This window comes from Ambystoma mexicanum, chromosome 5q, assembly GCF_040938575.1.
Source record: "Ambystoma mexicanum isolate Mex_15411 chromosome 5q, UKY_AmexF1_1, whole genome shotgun sequence".
NCBI classification, from domain to species: domain Eukaryota; kingdom Metazoa; phylum Chordata; class Amphibia; order Caudata; family Ambystomatidae; genus Ambystoma; species Ambystoma mexicanum.
The window spans coordinates 1011846423-1011862792 of NC_090933.1; the positions used below are offsets into that span (position 1 = coordinate 1011846423).

Here is a 16370-nt window from a genome sequence, read left to right on the forward strand (position 1 = left end):
AATATTGTATCGGATTACAAAGACAGCCCCCATTTGATGCTCGTGTTTAAACCTAATCTTACACAATCTAGTATCTTGATCACATTTTACTCCAATTTGCATAAGACTATGGCCCTCATTACAACGTTATCTGTCTGGAAACAACGTTGCCGGTAAGCTTACTGGCACTGTTGTTTCTGGACCGGCAAAGTGCAAGTCTGTGGGTGGGTTTCCTTTCCTCCTGCCAGGTCGGCCCTGGCGGGCGGAACGGCACCCGCCTGCAGTTTTTCATGGAAGCAGTGCTTCCATGGTCCCCATTCCCTTTGAGTCCAATGGGACCCCATGGGAATGGGGACTAACAATTAATGCCGCCTGACTTACCAGACCGCAAGGGCTGTAATGTCCTGTTGTTTCCGGGAAGTCAGACAGCAGTAAGTTATCACAAGTCTGGTGGCAGCCTGCGGGTTTTACTGGCACGGCTACTGCCGGACTCATAATGAGGCCCTATGTCTCTATCACCTCCTTGTGGTAGTGTTTTAACTGTCTGTATGACAAACCAGAAGATGTCTGTGTTGAATGTTTTTCTTGGCAGAAATGTTGCACCATTGTTTTCTATGCACATTTTAATGCATTAACCATCATTCTTGGTGACCTTAATCTAGGACACTAAGACCCTAAAGACCCTGCGGCCCTCAACCTCACTAATACCTTAACAGATTTAGGCTTCTCACACCACATACAGGAACCCACCCACATTAAAGGGCGGTCCCTTGACTGGCTCAGTGACACCAATTGCAATATTAGTGTACTATACAACGCCCCTTGCATCTGGTCTGACCACCACGTCATCACTTTCAGTATCGAAGCAGCTTCACCACCCATGCCTCTGGTCGCCCCAGCCACCCTCACCAGAAATTAAAAGAACATTACGACTGAAAAACTACTCCCCTTCATCCTTCCCACATTAAATAATGCTCCTGACACTTGCTCTGACCCCACCACCCTAGCCGACATGTACAACCAGTCAGTGGTTGCAGCCATCAACTCCTTTGCCCCGCTCAAACTGAGGAAACACAAACAACGAGCACACCTTAACTCACGGTTCAGCCCCCAGCTTAGAGTGTTACGTAAAGAGAAACGTACTGCAGAGTCACGATGGAGAAGTCACCACTCTGACGCCCACAAGGACAGTCTTCTGATAGCCACCCTTAACTATAAAGAAGCTGTACTCCAGGCAAAAAAAGATTCTTACAATAACCACATATGTCAGCCCAGTCTAACACCAAGGAACTCTTTAATAATTCTTAAGGAACTTGAGACACCTGCTGCCCCCCCGACTCTGCTACCAAAGACAGCACTTGGTGCTCCAACATTCAGCCAGCACTCTTGGGTAAAATTGCCACCCTCCAATCCAAAATCAGAGACAAACAGAAATCCCTACAGCTTGACCAACCACTGACCACACTCACACTCAATACACACCTAGCCAATCCTTCTCATAAACCTTTCTCCTTCTCCCCGCTCACTGTTCTCGAAGTAGAAGGCATCATAAACAATTTAAAAGCATCCAATAGCCAAGGCGACCCTTGCCCAGCACCTATCATCAAGGAAGCATCTCATGAGTTAGCCGTGTTCATCACAGCATTCATAAATGCTTCTTTCAAGATGGGTATTGTCCTGACAACCTAAAGGATACATGGGTTATCCCGCTCCTCAAAAAACCCTCCCTTGACCCTAATATCCCAACTAACTTCAGACCAATCACTACAGTCCCATTCCTGCTCAACATCCTGGACCGTGCAGTCTACCTGCAGATTCAGGATTACCTCGAACTAAACAATCTTCTGGGCTTAAGACAATCAGGATTCCGCCATAAACATGGCATGGAATCAGCTCTGATTGACCTGAAAACTCAGATGGAGTCACTAAAGGACAAGGGGAAGTTAGCTCTTCTCCTCCTCCTTGACCTCTCCGCGGCTTTTGATTTGGTCAACCACCAAATACTATGCCAGCATCTCAAATCTGCAGCCCACTTCTCTGACTCTGCCAATGCCTGGATCCATTCATTCCTGAGCAACAGATCTATGAGGGTCTTCTCACCCATGGCCTCAGCCGACCCCTCCCCATTCATTGTGGCGTTCCTCAAGGCTTGTGTGTATCCCCTACGTTATATAACGTATTCACCAAGCCCCTCTTCGATGTGCTTGACTATCTGGGTGTCTCCTACACCAACTATGCGGATGACACCCAGATACTCATCCCCATCAAGGAGACTACACAGCTGACACCAAAGCCCTTACCGATGTTTACTTGGTCATCCAGACCTGGATGGCACATCACAAACTTTGCCTTAACGATGATAAGACCGAGCTCCTACTTCTAGGATCAAATCATCGGCTCAACGAATTAGACCAAACGTCCTTCATTATTGATGGCAACGATATTAAAGTCTCCAAAGACACCAAGACTCTAGGCGTCTACCTCGACTCCACACTCTCCCTGAACAGACAAACTAATGCAGTTAGGTCAGCTTCAGCTTATACTTGCAAACTTATCACCGCCTGCAGACCCTTCCTAAACTCTACCAACTGCATCACCCTCGCCAGAACACTTGTCATGGCCAAAATTGACTACTACAGTGTTCTCTACCTTGGGACTAGTCAGTCTAACCTTAATAAATTGCAAACTGTACAAAACAATGCCTTAAGGGTAGACTTAAACATCCCGAGACGTTCCCATATCTCCTCCATCAGATCGGACTTACATTGGCTCCCGGTAAAACAAAGAATTGCCCTGAAAACCCTAGCCAAGACTCACAAATGCCTGAGCAACAACACCCCACCTTACCTGTCCGCTCGCTTCACACTCCACACATCCACTCGACCCATTAGAGCAGCTCAAACTCACAGCCTCATCGTGCCGAGATGTAAACTCCAAAAAACTGGTGGGGTGAGTTTCCCTGTCCTAGCTTCCAAACTTTGGAACACTCTGCCCACACCTATTAGATCTGAACCTTCGTTCCACTCCTTCAAGGACAATGCTAAAACATGGCTGTTCTCCCAAGATCCATGATACCCTTACTCAGTCCAGTCTCCCTGTGTGGTACAGGACAAGTATATACATCCCTGCTCTGTCTGCTCTGTACTTGTATTATATTCTGTTAATGGTACCCCTCGGTTGATGTATATATGCTGTATATTTTGTAACTTACTGTGTAACTACTGTTTTATTGTAACATGTCTAAGAGTATGCGCCCGGTTGCCCCTGGGCCTGGTTTTCTGCGCTTTATAAATAAAATAAAATCAAAATAAAATCAAATGTGTTGCCTTATGGTCTACCTAATATATGGGAGGCTACAAGTGCATTTGATCCTATTCACTGCCCATGTGGTTTTTCAGTTTTTCTTTTTCTTGCATCTTTTTTAGCTCTGTGTGGGTAACTTCTATGTTTCAGATGTACTGCAACGTCGTCAATTAAACTGGTCAATTAAAATACAGTTTCGTCTGATCTGCAAGAACTGACCAAACGGAAAGTTGAGTTATAGATTGGCTGGGTCATAGTTACAGAAATATATCAAGGTGTTTTTGTCCGTAGGTTTACATATAATGTAGTGTTGATCATGTCATTTACATTTTTACTTATGTTTTATCTAGAAAAGCCACAGAGGTCATGTTGTTCATCATTGTAAATGTGATCAACGGCTTGTGATTGTCCAACCATATCTTAAACAGATCTTGTTCCTCAATGTTGTCTGTCCAGATTAGCAGGACATCATCAATATACCTAAGCCAATTTTTTGATCTACATTGCAAAAGGATTCTGGTCACTGTTAAGATGTTTTGTTTCAAAGGTGTCATCTGAATGCCAGACAAAGGAGTTTAAAACCAATTATTTCCTTCACTGGAAGCAATTGTAAAGATCTGTGCAGAGCTGAAATGGTCGAAATTTTACGGTCTATAATGATTGATCAAACTGCCATGTTCTGTGCTCTCTGGAGCCTAGTCCATTGTTTTCCCGGGCTGCCTGCTAACCGACTGTTATCATAGTACAGATGGGAGATTTCTAAAGCTCCCACTGCAGTAGCACGATCCTTTTGAGGTATAAAAGGATGAGCAAGGCTTAAGAGATGTGAGGAGTGGAACATAGACTGCACCTTGGCACCACTTTGATTTTCTCTTCCAAAGTTCACTTGGCAAATACAGCCCAGGTTTCTTATTTTAGAATATACCAGGGGGACTGCCTGGAAGAGTGCAACATGTAGAACACCCTTAGGATGCTTGATATTCCACCATGTCCTGAAGTGTTTTGAAAGGGTGGGTCCCCCAATGAATAACATTATATCTACAGGCCCCCACAGAGGTAGGTGCTCTGTTGAATATTTGTTTTCCTCCATCAGTGCGCGAGGCATGTGAGCTTCTTTCTCTCTGTTGATGGGTGGCCAATATTCATAGCTGGCACATTTGAAGGTGAGGTTGCACATACCTGAAAAGCGACATGCCCTCTCTCAACAAAAAATCAATAAACATGAACAACAGATGGAAGCATCTGCATTGCCCACCATTTAACAATCTAATGTTTAGATCAATACCTCATCAAACTTATACACCTGTTATGTGCTTGATGAATGCCTTCTTGAAAACTAAAAACAAATTGTATTTTGTGTTTGGTCTAGAGCTTCTCTTTGAAATTTCAGATCACACAACTGCACTATAATATTTTCTGTCATGTGTGTTATTATCTTTACTATATGCATATTCTTTTCTCATATATGTAAAACAATGTTTTTCTTTGATGAATATAGACTGCTATCATCACTGTTACAGAGAGGTAACCAGTAGTGGAGATGGGGGGTGTCTGCACCTCATGTCTCCCCACTGCTGCCGGAAGCCTCCCCCAGCAACCTCTTACATGGCTGGTGCTCTGAGAGCCAGCCCTGATTAAACAAAACAAAAAATCACACTGTGAGTGGTGCTCTATACCACACAGGACAGTGCGCCACTCACTTTTAAAATATAGATTTAATATCAGCACTGGCTGTTACCAGTCAGTGCTGATATTGCAACAAGAAAACATCCTGTGAGTGGCATGCCATCCTGTTCAGTGCAGCATGCCACTCATAGGGTTACCAAAGCAACTACATTATTCCTGTGGCCTGTGCAGTGGCACCACTCCCCTAAATTACATGAATCATTCAAGTCCTTCCGGGGTGAGTCTTCTCCATGCACACAGCATGCCTCTGCTTCATCGTGCCTCTGCCCTGGCCTGTAGAGGTGACCCATGGCATTGGAAAGTGTATGTTTTGTTATTGTAATGTTTGTTTTATTGTTAAGTTTGTATGTATGTATCATGCATTGTAAATAATGTATGTATTGTAATGTATAAATGTTGTCAGGGTGCAGAAGGAGGAGACACAGAGGTGGTATGGTTGCTGACATACACTTTAAATTTTTGAGAATTAAAGGAGAATTCATACCTTTCCCTAAATCTAAGAGTGGTTTCACTGCCTCAACCCAACATACTAGGGGTTCAATTAGGATGTTCATGTAAACCAAACTCCCATCATCCTAGGTCAAAGCCCTGCTTCTGTCCCTTAAAATTTTAGCTAAACTAAAGAGGTCATGGACCTTTGTGACTGAGAAGAATGACTGCCTACTTCTGGACAATTGATTCCATCTCCAACTGTAGGTCGGGCCTATATCTGGGGAATGACAACCTTCCCCATGTTTCCATCCCTTTCAAGCTACCAAAACAAAGTTCCAGGTTGAGATGTCAACAATGATAATGTTGAGTTCAATTCAAAGGGCAAAGTTCCAGTGCAAGTTACAATATTCCTTTCAGCCCACAGTTTTTCCTTCACTATAGCATTTTACAGTCTGACAGTGTCAGAGGGAATTACTCCCTTCCCCTGACCTTCTTTATGCTTCTAAGTACAATTTTCAACAGGTGGGGAATGTCTGCCTTCACCTGTCCTTTCCCAGGAGTCTTGCTACTGTTCACAACAGTTGGGATAACTTCTCCCTTCCCCTGGCCTTACTGGCGTCTACAATAGTTGGGGGAAAGTTTTCCTTATCCTGGCCTTTCTCAGGCGTCTTACTGTATTTCACAGCAGTTGGGGGTCTCCCTTCCCCTGGCCTTTGTCAGGCTTCTTACTGCACTTCACAACAGTTGGGGGCATGTCTGCATTCCACTGGCCTTTCTCAAGGTTTGTATTGCACTCCACAACAGTTGGTGAAATGTCTCCCTTCCCACGGCCTTTTGCAGGCTTTTTGTTGCACTTTACAACAGTTGGGAAATTGTCTCCCTTTCCCTGGCCTTTCTCATCTTGGGTGGGGTTTTCAGACCAATATGGGCAGACCTGGTTTACTTTCCTGGCAGGTACTGCAACAAGGAAGAGTGATGTTGATGCTGTTCCTATGAGGGTGTGGGTTCCAGCCCTGGGTTGGAAGACTAGGTTTACCTCCTTGACATGTACATGTGATGAAGAAAAGTGATTGTGATGACCTTCCTATACGGGTGCTGGTCCCAGACTGGTATTGGAAGACCTGGGGTGCTATCTCACCAGGTTTTGCAATGTGGAAGAGTGGCAGCAATGCTCTTCCTATGAGGTTACAGGGCCCAGTCTCTTGTCTTTCTGGTGTGCATTTAGGAGACTTAGTTTTTCCCCCAGGGTCTTTTCCTGTGCCCCTATATGGTCATTCCAGCAGTTGCCAGTAACTCATCTTACACTTTTCAATCCCCCCGTTAGCCCTGATACCTTCAGGGTTTATGTTGCTTCAGTCCAGTTGGATATGTGCTTCCTCAATTTCTGCTCTTGACTTCTGTGTGCCTCTAGGGTCGTCCAACATGCTACTGCGGCTCTGCAGCCCTTTCAGTCATTCTGTGTGCGTGTCTTCCTCAACCTCAGCTGTGCTCACCTGGACATCCTTGGCTTCTCTCTGCCTTGTGGTCCTTCTACGTTAGACCTTTTGCAAACCTTTCCACTTGCTTGGCAATCTTTTCACCAGCATCTTCTTTCTGTGTTGCGGGCGTGCATTCCCCACACTCGTGGTTACTCCAGGGAGAAGCTTCTCTCCTGATCTCAAGTCTTTCTACCCTTGCTAATCTGTTTGGGCCTATCAGCACTCAGGAGACACCAGAATGTTCATTGTAGTTGTGGAAAGTGCTCTTGATGGCTCTGCACCTCCTCTTGATCCCAGTATCTATCCTAGTAATCTCCCTAGGGTAGACTAGGTTCTTCTTCATCCCAGTACTTTGTGTATTCTCGGTTTGACATAGATACATGGGGCAACTAGATATGGGATTGGTGCGGGAGGTGTTTTGGGGCAGAGGGTACCCGTTCTCCCTGGATAGTAGCCCCTAGTCCCATAGGGGTGATCGCTCCCCATGAGATCCTCCTGCTGAGTACCAACCCCAGAGGGGACTATTGGGTAGCAGCCTCAACTCCCTCAACTCATTGGAAGTTGCTCCCCCTCCGGAAGAAGTGATGAAATCCAAGGATTGTATGTATTGTAATGAAGTACGTATATATTGTTATGAATGTATGTATGACTATGTATGTATGTGTGTTTGTGTATAATGCAGTGTGTATTTGCAGGACTAGTTGACTCACTCAGCAGCTGTGCATGTATTATATTAGTATGAGAGTGTGTGCGGGGCATGTGTATGTGCATATATAGCATCTCTGCGGCGCTGTACATCCCTTGCAGAGACTGCTGAAGTGACCCTTACTAGCATGGATATGTTTCCTAACTGCACTAATAATGGTCATTTTAAATTTCATACATGAAGTTTCAGCCACAGCCTATCTATTCCAGTAAGGGTCACGTTAAATCATATGCATGAAGCACTTCACCCAGCATGCATGATATGTAAAGTGACCATTGTTTGCCTAGACAGGTTGCGCTTGTCTAGGACAGTAATGGTCACTTTATATCATATTTATGTGTTTTCAACAGGGCCAGCCGTCCAGAATGGTCGAGGGGTTGCCAACCGCCTGAGCCCTCGCCCATCATGGAGGTGCCACACCAGCCCAGAGACCCTCCCAACTGCTGCTTGATAAAAGATAGTAACACATGTGTAGGTGCCACACCACCACCCACTCCCCAGTCCAGCACAAACGCACATGCATGCACATATTTACTCACTTATTCCATTCACACAGCATTCACTTCCTCATTCAAAAGCGCGGCAATGCATCATACAATGCCAGATTCACACACATATAAGAGGTGAAAAAATGTAGCTCTGCTGCAGCCTTATGAAAATGATCTAAAGGGCTCCTTTGTTGTGTACTGTTGATGACATGGCATTTCATTGATTGTTTTCATGTTTTACCCTAGAGAACCAACTGTAAATTGCATTGCTTTTTACCTAATTTCTTCAAAGAAAATCTGCTACAAAATGCATCATTTCAGCAGATTATTTTTAAAACAATTGTCTGGGGGAAACTCCTTTGAACCCTCCTCAATCTTTGGGTGCTTGGTCAATTGTACTCATTTGATGAAAAATGTAGAACCCTCTACTGCAAACATTCACCACCCAGAGTGGGCTTGCTTACCCATGAATCATTTATAAACTTTGAGGCTCTTTCAGGAGCTATCCGCAACCCTAGCACCAAAATCTGCCTCCACCACTGGAGGTAATGGAACAGGGATATACAGTCACCCACTGGACGTAATTAACTAAAGTACAATATCACCTAAGCAGATCTTTCTTAATAATTACATTCATATCAAACATCATGTTCTTAACCTCGCAATTCTTGCTGGGACCAGGTCTTTTTTCTTACCTGAAAATGTGATGTTAAATCCTTCATAGGAAATTGAGAAATCGGAAATAAAACGCAACTGAGCCCTGAAATTTCCATAGAGACCAGCATTGATTGCTGTGGGGAGCTCGGCGCCCGTTAGCCGTGCCAGTGGCTGGGTAAAGCTGCCATTCTCTGTGATTAGTAAGTAGTCATGAAGATCTTCCAAATGAAAAGTGTGAAAGGTGAACTGCACTCCTGTTAGAGGGAGAACGAAAAGAATTACAGATTACATCATTACCACCAATGCCTTCTATTCTTAAGCACTACATTATCCCTCTAGAACCATACATCCATTGCAAGAAGTGCTTTTAGGATGACATGTCATTCAAAGTGCTAATTACTATTTCAAAATGAATTCAAATTGGTATGCATGCACAGAAAGGCACAATGTTCATTCATTGTGTCCAACTAGATGCATTTAAGATTCTATTTTATAAATGTATTTGTAATTTGTAAACCACATGCTAATGTATGAAATGCTGGAAAATACACATATTGGATGTTTGCAACTCCAAAATGAATATACATGTATTTAATTGCCATTGTACTTTTAGTAAATAAAACAAATATTGCTTTGCAATTTTGGACATGCATGTTCAGTATATGCTTTAAAAAAAATCATTGAACACTATTATAATATACTATACATAAATACATTTCGAAATTCCATGTGTACCAACGTGTAGCAATGTTTCACAGCTTCTTCAAAAGAAGGAGGCTGATTCAATTTTCATCCACATATTGTGGTTTTGCAATACAGCCATTTTTTAATCTAGGTGCACTCTCACAACAGGAAAACTGCTAAATCGAAACCACAGGGAGGCTAACTCATCCATCAACCAAATACAACAAGATCAAATCAAGGGACCCCAAAAGAAAAATAAATAGGCATACAGGACCCAACTAGAGAAGAACTAACAAAGAAGCCAACAACAACTGTTGAACCCAGTACAAATACAATAGGCCACAGATATAAACCACAGAACATGCAAGAGATAATTTGAAACACTGATCACCACAGAGATGCTTAGCCAATGTGAATCCTGTACAGTTGTAATACCACAAGTCCACTTCAGGATAAATCAAACCCGGGGAATCACACATAGTCACCTCATATACAATTACAAAACCACAGCTTCCCACAAGGAAGATAAATCTACAACTGTGAATAGAAGACAATCTACCATAAGTCTCTACAAGGGATGATAAAACCAGAGAATCACAAGGAGGCTGTCGCAACTGTGCACCCAATACCAACACAACCACAGATTGGCAGGAAACCCACTAAAAGACATAGCACCACAGAATATGCCTCACACCACGGAAGACTGACGTGCAAGAAACAACCAAAACAGAACAAATGAAATTGAACAATCTCAGAATATCAAACTGGTATATAGACGCACATCAGGGGACAACAACGCCCAAGAGAAATAAACTCACCCCTGGAAACAAGACAAAAATCAGTCTACCTAGGACCCTACTTATCAATGTACAACTCACCCGGGTAGCCACAGACAATCAAGAACATTAAACATGAACAGAGAGACCGAAAGGTGGCCCTTGTTGCACCCATCCCACTCTCATCTCAGAGACAGAGAAACGAGAGGTGTACATTGTTCATGGGCACTTGCTCCCCATAATCAATGCATCACAGCCCAATAACCTGATGATAGCGTTGAAGAAATGCAACTGCAATCAACTGCAATCAATAGAGCAAGTTGACTGACCGTAACCTCAAAGACCACCGATGACGACACAACCAACACTATGGGCCTCATAACGAGTTTGGAGGTAGCCATGGAGCTATTAATTCCATGACTGCCTCCAAACCGGGCTCCTTTACCAGGTTCCTGCAATGGGGACTTACCGGGTCATTCCGACATAGGAGGACGCGGTAAATCCTCCTTGCAGGACCATTCGCCATTCCCATTGGAGCCCCATAGGGCTCAATGGGAATGGGGATTGAGGTAACAACGGGAACATTATAAGTGTCCCGTTGTTACCTCCCTCTTTCCCTCGCGGGACCCGGAAAAGACATCTGGTTTTACCAGACGTCTGATCCGGGTCCTTCAAAGGGAACCTCATAATCGGCCTTGACGGAATGAAGGGGCCTGTCCCGTCCCAGCCCCCTTCATTCCGGGAGCGCAAGGGTCATGGTCATAACGAGGCCCTATGACATAGATGCACTAGACATGAAGTGCATAGACATCCCTGCATGAAGTACCTCAGACATTGAGATGTACTGCTGGCCAACAGGAACAGCATGCTTATGATTCACATAGATAGAGGACTGACACACATATACCTTTGCCAGGCGGAAACCGGGACATGCTCAAGAATACCTATAGCCTGCTTACTGATGCTTAAAAGCAACTAACATGGGCGGCCACAAAAATAAAGATGGAAGCCAGAGGTACATTGGATTGAATGAAAGAAGACGAAAGAGCTTGAGAACACAGAGAAAGCTGACAGGCTGATCCTGCTGAAGCAGCCATACCGGGCTTGCAGTGTGGCCACAGTGCACAACCTTGCCAAGGACACTGAGAGAAGGAACATTTCAAGTTAGCAGAAGAGATAGCACACCTGCAGGGAACACAAGCCTACAAGCCAATAACCCTCAAAATTGCAAGCAGGGGAAATCCATTTCATGGTTGATACACACATGATCTGAACCTATATCTGTTGTGGTGCCATATGTGATGGACTTAAAAGTGTTCTCAGGATTGGTGCTTTTGTGAAGGACATTTTGGGTCTCATTGTAAACCATTTCTGATATCTTCATCAATTGAGACAGGTGCCAATGTTTGTTGAGGATGTGTTGCACCTTGAAACTGTCCTGACTGTACTGGGTTACGTATCGTATTGCCTCTTCTCCAGGTGTGTTCTTTGCTTTAGGGGTGAGAAGGGCTGACCTGTCATTCAATAAGGCTGATTTGAAAACTGTTTCCTCGTGGCCTCAGTTGATGAATATTTCTTCAAGGATTCTGCATTAGGCAAGGTATGCAGTGTCATTGCTGCAGTTCCTTTTGCCACAGATGAATTCACCTTTGGGTATATTCTTGATGATCGACTTGATGTGACAGCTAGTGGCAAAGAGGACCAAATTGATTTCAGAGGGTTTTCTGAAATGTATGGTGTGTAGTCCTTTGGTGTCTGCGGTGATTCTTATGTCTGGGAAATAAATGGTGTGTTGGCTTTGCGTCCCTGATAATTATATGCCACATGAATTGCTGTTCAGGTATTCTTTAAAAGGCTGAAGCTGGTCTATTGTACCAGCAGACCAGGCCATAATGATATCATAAATGTACTGATACCATTTACGGATGTGGCATTTGAAGTCCTTGTTGGTAAATGCGAAGACTTGTTCAAAATGGTGCATGAACAGGTTGGCCACTGAAGGAGCGTTTGATGCTTCCATAGTGACACCCTTCATTTGGTGATACTAAGTGCCATCAAAGTGGAAAACTTTGTTTGTGAGGGAGAGCTCCAAACAATCCTTTGTCATCACTGGATGTGAGTAGAAAGATGGTGGTTTTGCTAGCATGTCTTTTATACAATGGCCCACATTACGAGTTTGGAGGTAATCATGGCGCTATTTGCGCCACGACTACCTCCAAAACCGGTACTGAGTCTGCCCTGGTTCAATGGGGACTTACCAGTCTATTCCGACCTTTGCGGGACCAGTAAATCCACATTGAAAAAGCCATTCCCCATTCCCATTTCAGCCCCCATAGGGCTCAATGGGAATGGGGAAGGAGCTAATAATGGTACCGCAAATTGCGGTACCGTTATTAGCTCTGAAGTCCCTTAACGGGCCCCGTCCATAACGCCTGGTAAAACCAGGCGTTAAAAAAAGGGACCCGCTAAGGCACAAAGGGCACAGAACACAGGGCACATAGGGCACAAAGGGATTACCGGCACCGATGTCCTTAACGGTGCCCGTTATCCCTTTGCGCCCAACTCGGAATGAGGGCCAATGTGTTTTTTGGGAAAGATTTTTCTTTAGTTTCAATTTTCTGGTCATTTGAAGAGATCAATGTGAGCTTCTGTGAAGCTGGTAGCGTGTGTAGGTGCAAAGGACAACCCTTTGCTCAACATGCTTTCCACAAAGGTTGACAGTTCAAAACTGGAGAGATTGAGTACCAAGTTCAATTGCGTGGTTCCCTCTGCTGTAGCTGTGTGTGTAATCTTGTCAACCTGAGTGCCCCTTCGGCTTCTGAGTTTATGTTTCTTGCATCTTCCTCTCTTGCCTCTGCTCATCCTCTGTTCATTGCTGTATCTACCGCGAGGGGAACCAGGAAGCATACGTGTTTCATGTTGTTCCTGCAGTTGCCTTTTTTGTACCTTTTGATTTGTGCTAAAAAAGTCGATCTGGCCAGGTCCTTGTTGTGTGGTGTTGCAGTCTCTTCCTACGGTGTTATGTTATATACTGTAGCCACTCCTAGCTCGAGGATGGTCTCTGGGTCACTCTACACATCCAAGCTGGCAGGTGAGCTGTTTGGTATGCTTTCTTTAGAGGCACTTTTGTAGTGGTCATCAAATGTGGGCTGAAATGTAAATACCCGATCATCCCAATAATCTCTCCCAACTCAAGAGACTTTTCTGCATTTCCTTAGTTTCAAATCATCCTGGTGTAGCCTTAGGATCTCACACAGTGTTTTGTAGTTCTTGTCTTGGACTTGCAGGTGCATTCAAAAGGCCTATTTCGTGTTTGATGGTATCTATGTCAGCTGTGATTCTCTTGTGTTCTCTGTCTGCATGTTCAATTAATAGTTCCAGCATGATTTTGGACCCTGTGACTAGGTTTTGTTCCCATTTGCAAGAAAGGTCTGCATCATCACGATTGCTGAAGTCTGGGAAGATGATTATCCTTAGGTCTCTCAAGATCCTATCTTGTTCAATGTATGATTGTAGGATAAATCGCTCCCAAAATGTGTCTAAGAGTAACTTGTGGGTTAGTTCTGGGCGGAAAGGCATGAATGGCTGATCCTCGTGGGGTAAAACATTATTTGAGGTCATCATTGAAGATATGATCGTGCACCAAGCTGCAGTGTTATTTGTCCAAAAGTGACAAGGAGAAAGGGAAATTGTAGATCACTGCACTTTTCCGCAGTGTTCACTGTTGCGTCCTGCAGCAGGTGAGTAGTTTCAAAAAGACTGGTCCTGACGTCTTAATTAGAGTACACATTGGGTTTGGTGGGGAACTCAACTCAAACCATGCAACGAAACTTGATGAGTCTGGGCTTGTATCTTAAATTAGAGCCAAGCCTTACATAGAAGCTAAATTATCAGTGCATTTATTAGCCAATTATGCCAACACTTGTTTCAACTGAACAGTGGTATTTTTCAAGGCTGTGACTGATGGTGCAGTGTTGTGGTATTTTGTGATGTGTCAGAGCCACATGTGAAGGAGCCCAGTGAAAATGTTAAAAGTTAGACATATCTGACAATTGTGAGTGAATACACACATGGGGCCTCATTAGAAGTTTGGCGGTAGCCTTGCTGGTAAAACTGGCAGGCTGCTGCCAAACTTCCGAAAATGTACGGAGCCTGCAAATGGGCAATTAGTGGGTAATTACAGCCCTGCCGGATCTGGTAATTGCCCATTTGCATAGGGCTCATTGGGAATAGGGAGGTCGGATGCACCATGTGCTTGCGGGTGCCACTCTGTTCATACCTGACGGGCAGAAAGGCACCTGCGAGCACAACTCATAGTTTGCCAGTCCAGAAACTACGGTAGCAGCAAGCTTACTGGTACCGTAGTTCCTGGACCGGCAAACTTGTAATGAGGCGGTATCAAGACAGTGGTGTGTACCTAAGGTGCCATGTTTGGAAGTGATTGTGACCAAAAAGGAAGTCATTAAACAAGTTAATGGGTTGTTGTCAGATCCACAAGTAATAATATTATACAGCACGTTGGATACAGTCGTGAAGCGGATGCAGGAAAACTATAAGGATAGAAGAGTGTGTATCATGAATACATTGGCATTGTACGGGAAAGGAAGAAGACAGGGAGAAAAACGAGATGAAAGTGAAATGGGTGAATAGTGAACGCATATGTGAACAGAACCCATGCTAATGAGCACAGGGCTTGGCGGATACGTAGGGGTAAAGTCTTACTGTATATTCATTTTGTGGTGATAGTAATAATATGCTCAATAGTCACGGATTGGCTGTTTAACCTACGGGTTTGAAGAAGAAAGTGATGTGGGATGTGATATGGCAGAAAAGTGTGCAGTGGCAGGCCAGCGCTGTGGAGCAGGATCAAGTGTACATGACAGGATCTTATAAAAGATTAAATACGTGGGCACATGAAGTGTGGAGTGTCTCTGTACTGGCAGGGTGGCTGGAGGTAAGGTGCAGCTGGTGCTAGAGGGCCTACGTGAGTAAATGGTTATGAGCGGGCACTGTGTGCGAGGTCTGGAGAAATACTTGTCAAATGGATGTGAAGTCAGGGCTTGGGCTGCATTGACCCTGCGAGGAAAGGGCATGAGAGGTGCTTGCCCCTGGAAGCTAAGCAGCATGGAATGGATTAGCGATGCACAGGGCAAAATGGCAGAGCCGTTGCCCTGGAAGGGCAGTCTTTCCAAATCTGTGCTGAAGCACATTACCACATATTGACATGAAGCATATGAAGGGAAACATTGAGTAATCAATTAACTATATTGGAGCTATGGTAAATGTTTGAGGATGGGGAAGAGAACACACCCAAGAAGGAGTGGATGTTGAGCTAGCATGATGTGGGGGGCGAAGCGCCCATGGGCCCTACTCCCCTCCTCAAAGCACAGACCCTTTGACAGAAAGCCAGGGATTCTACCACTTGAAGGAAATAAAAGCAGTGGCAGGATACGCCAACCTGGTTTATGCACCACCCACATATAGCAGCAAGGACATGCTCAGTGGCACGAAGCAAGCAAACAAGAGAACAGAGGCTATAATTGATGAACACAAGCAGCGCAGTGACCTGCAAGTGAAACTTGTGGGGAATGACAAAGGGACATTGGGAGATAGTCGGTTGGACCTGGGCGTGGAGAGGATCTTGTAGCCATCAGGGAGGAGAGTGTCAAAGCTGGTGACAGTGCTGGCCATGAAGCACATCTCGGTGAGGCCGAGGACATCGAGGTCAAGCTCCTCCAGGAGGCGGCAGATGTCAGAGGAATGTTTGACAGCAGAGCAAGGGTTTAGGGGGGCAATATGGAGAATGTTTCCACCCTTGAAAGACTTCCGGGGAGGGGTAGGAATCAGAGGTATGCCCTGCGGAGGTGTAGAAGAGGCCGGATGGGGGCAGAACTGCAAGGAGAAAAGGGCAAGGTAGCCAATGAGGACATAGCTGGGGGAGGCAAGGAAGCCATGGCTGGAAAAGAGGGGACAGCAGGAGAAGGAAGGACATTAATGAGGCGCGGAAAGCGTCTACTGAATAGGAGAAGAGTGGCCTGAGGGCCTTGGACCTAGATGGTACCGTTCAAGTAAACATTAATGATGACCTTGGAGGAGTGGAAAGAGGGCAGGAGGGCATCCCACCGGGTGCCACCATTGATGGGAGAAGAAGAGAAAGGAGAAAGCACATAGACCATATGAA

The 16370-nt window shown here is 44.8% G+C and overlaps 1 protein-coding gene across 5 annotated transcripts in view; it reads right to left on the reverse strand.

The window, feature by feature from the left end:
- CSMD3 (CUB and Sushi multiple domains 3) overlaps positions 1 to 16370 on the reverse strand; it is a 3270409-nt gene that overhangs the window by 1371775 nt on the left and 1882264 nt on the right. For all 5 annotated transcript variants that reach the window (XM_069621531.1, XM_069621530.1, XM_069621528.1 and 2 more), the window contains one exon: positions 8768 to 8983. In XM_069621531.1, the coding sequence (XP_069477632.1) occupies positions 8768 to 8983 (216 nt within the window). The remainder of the gene's footprint in view (positions 1 to 8767; positions 8984 to 16370) is intronic.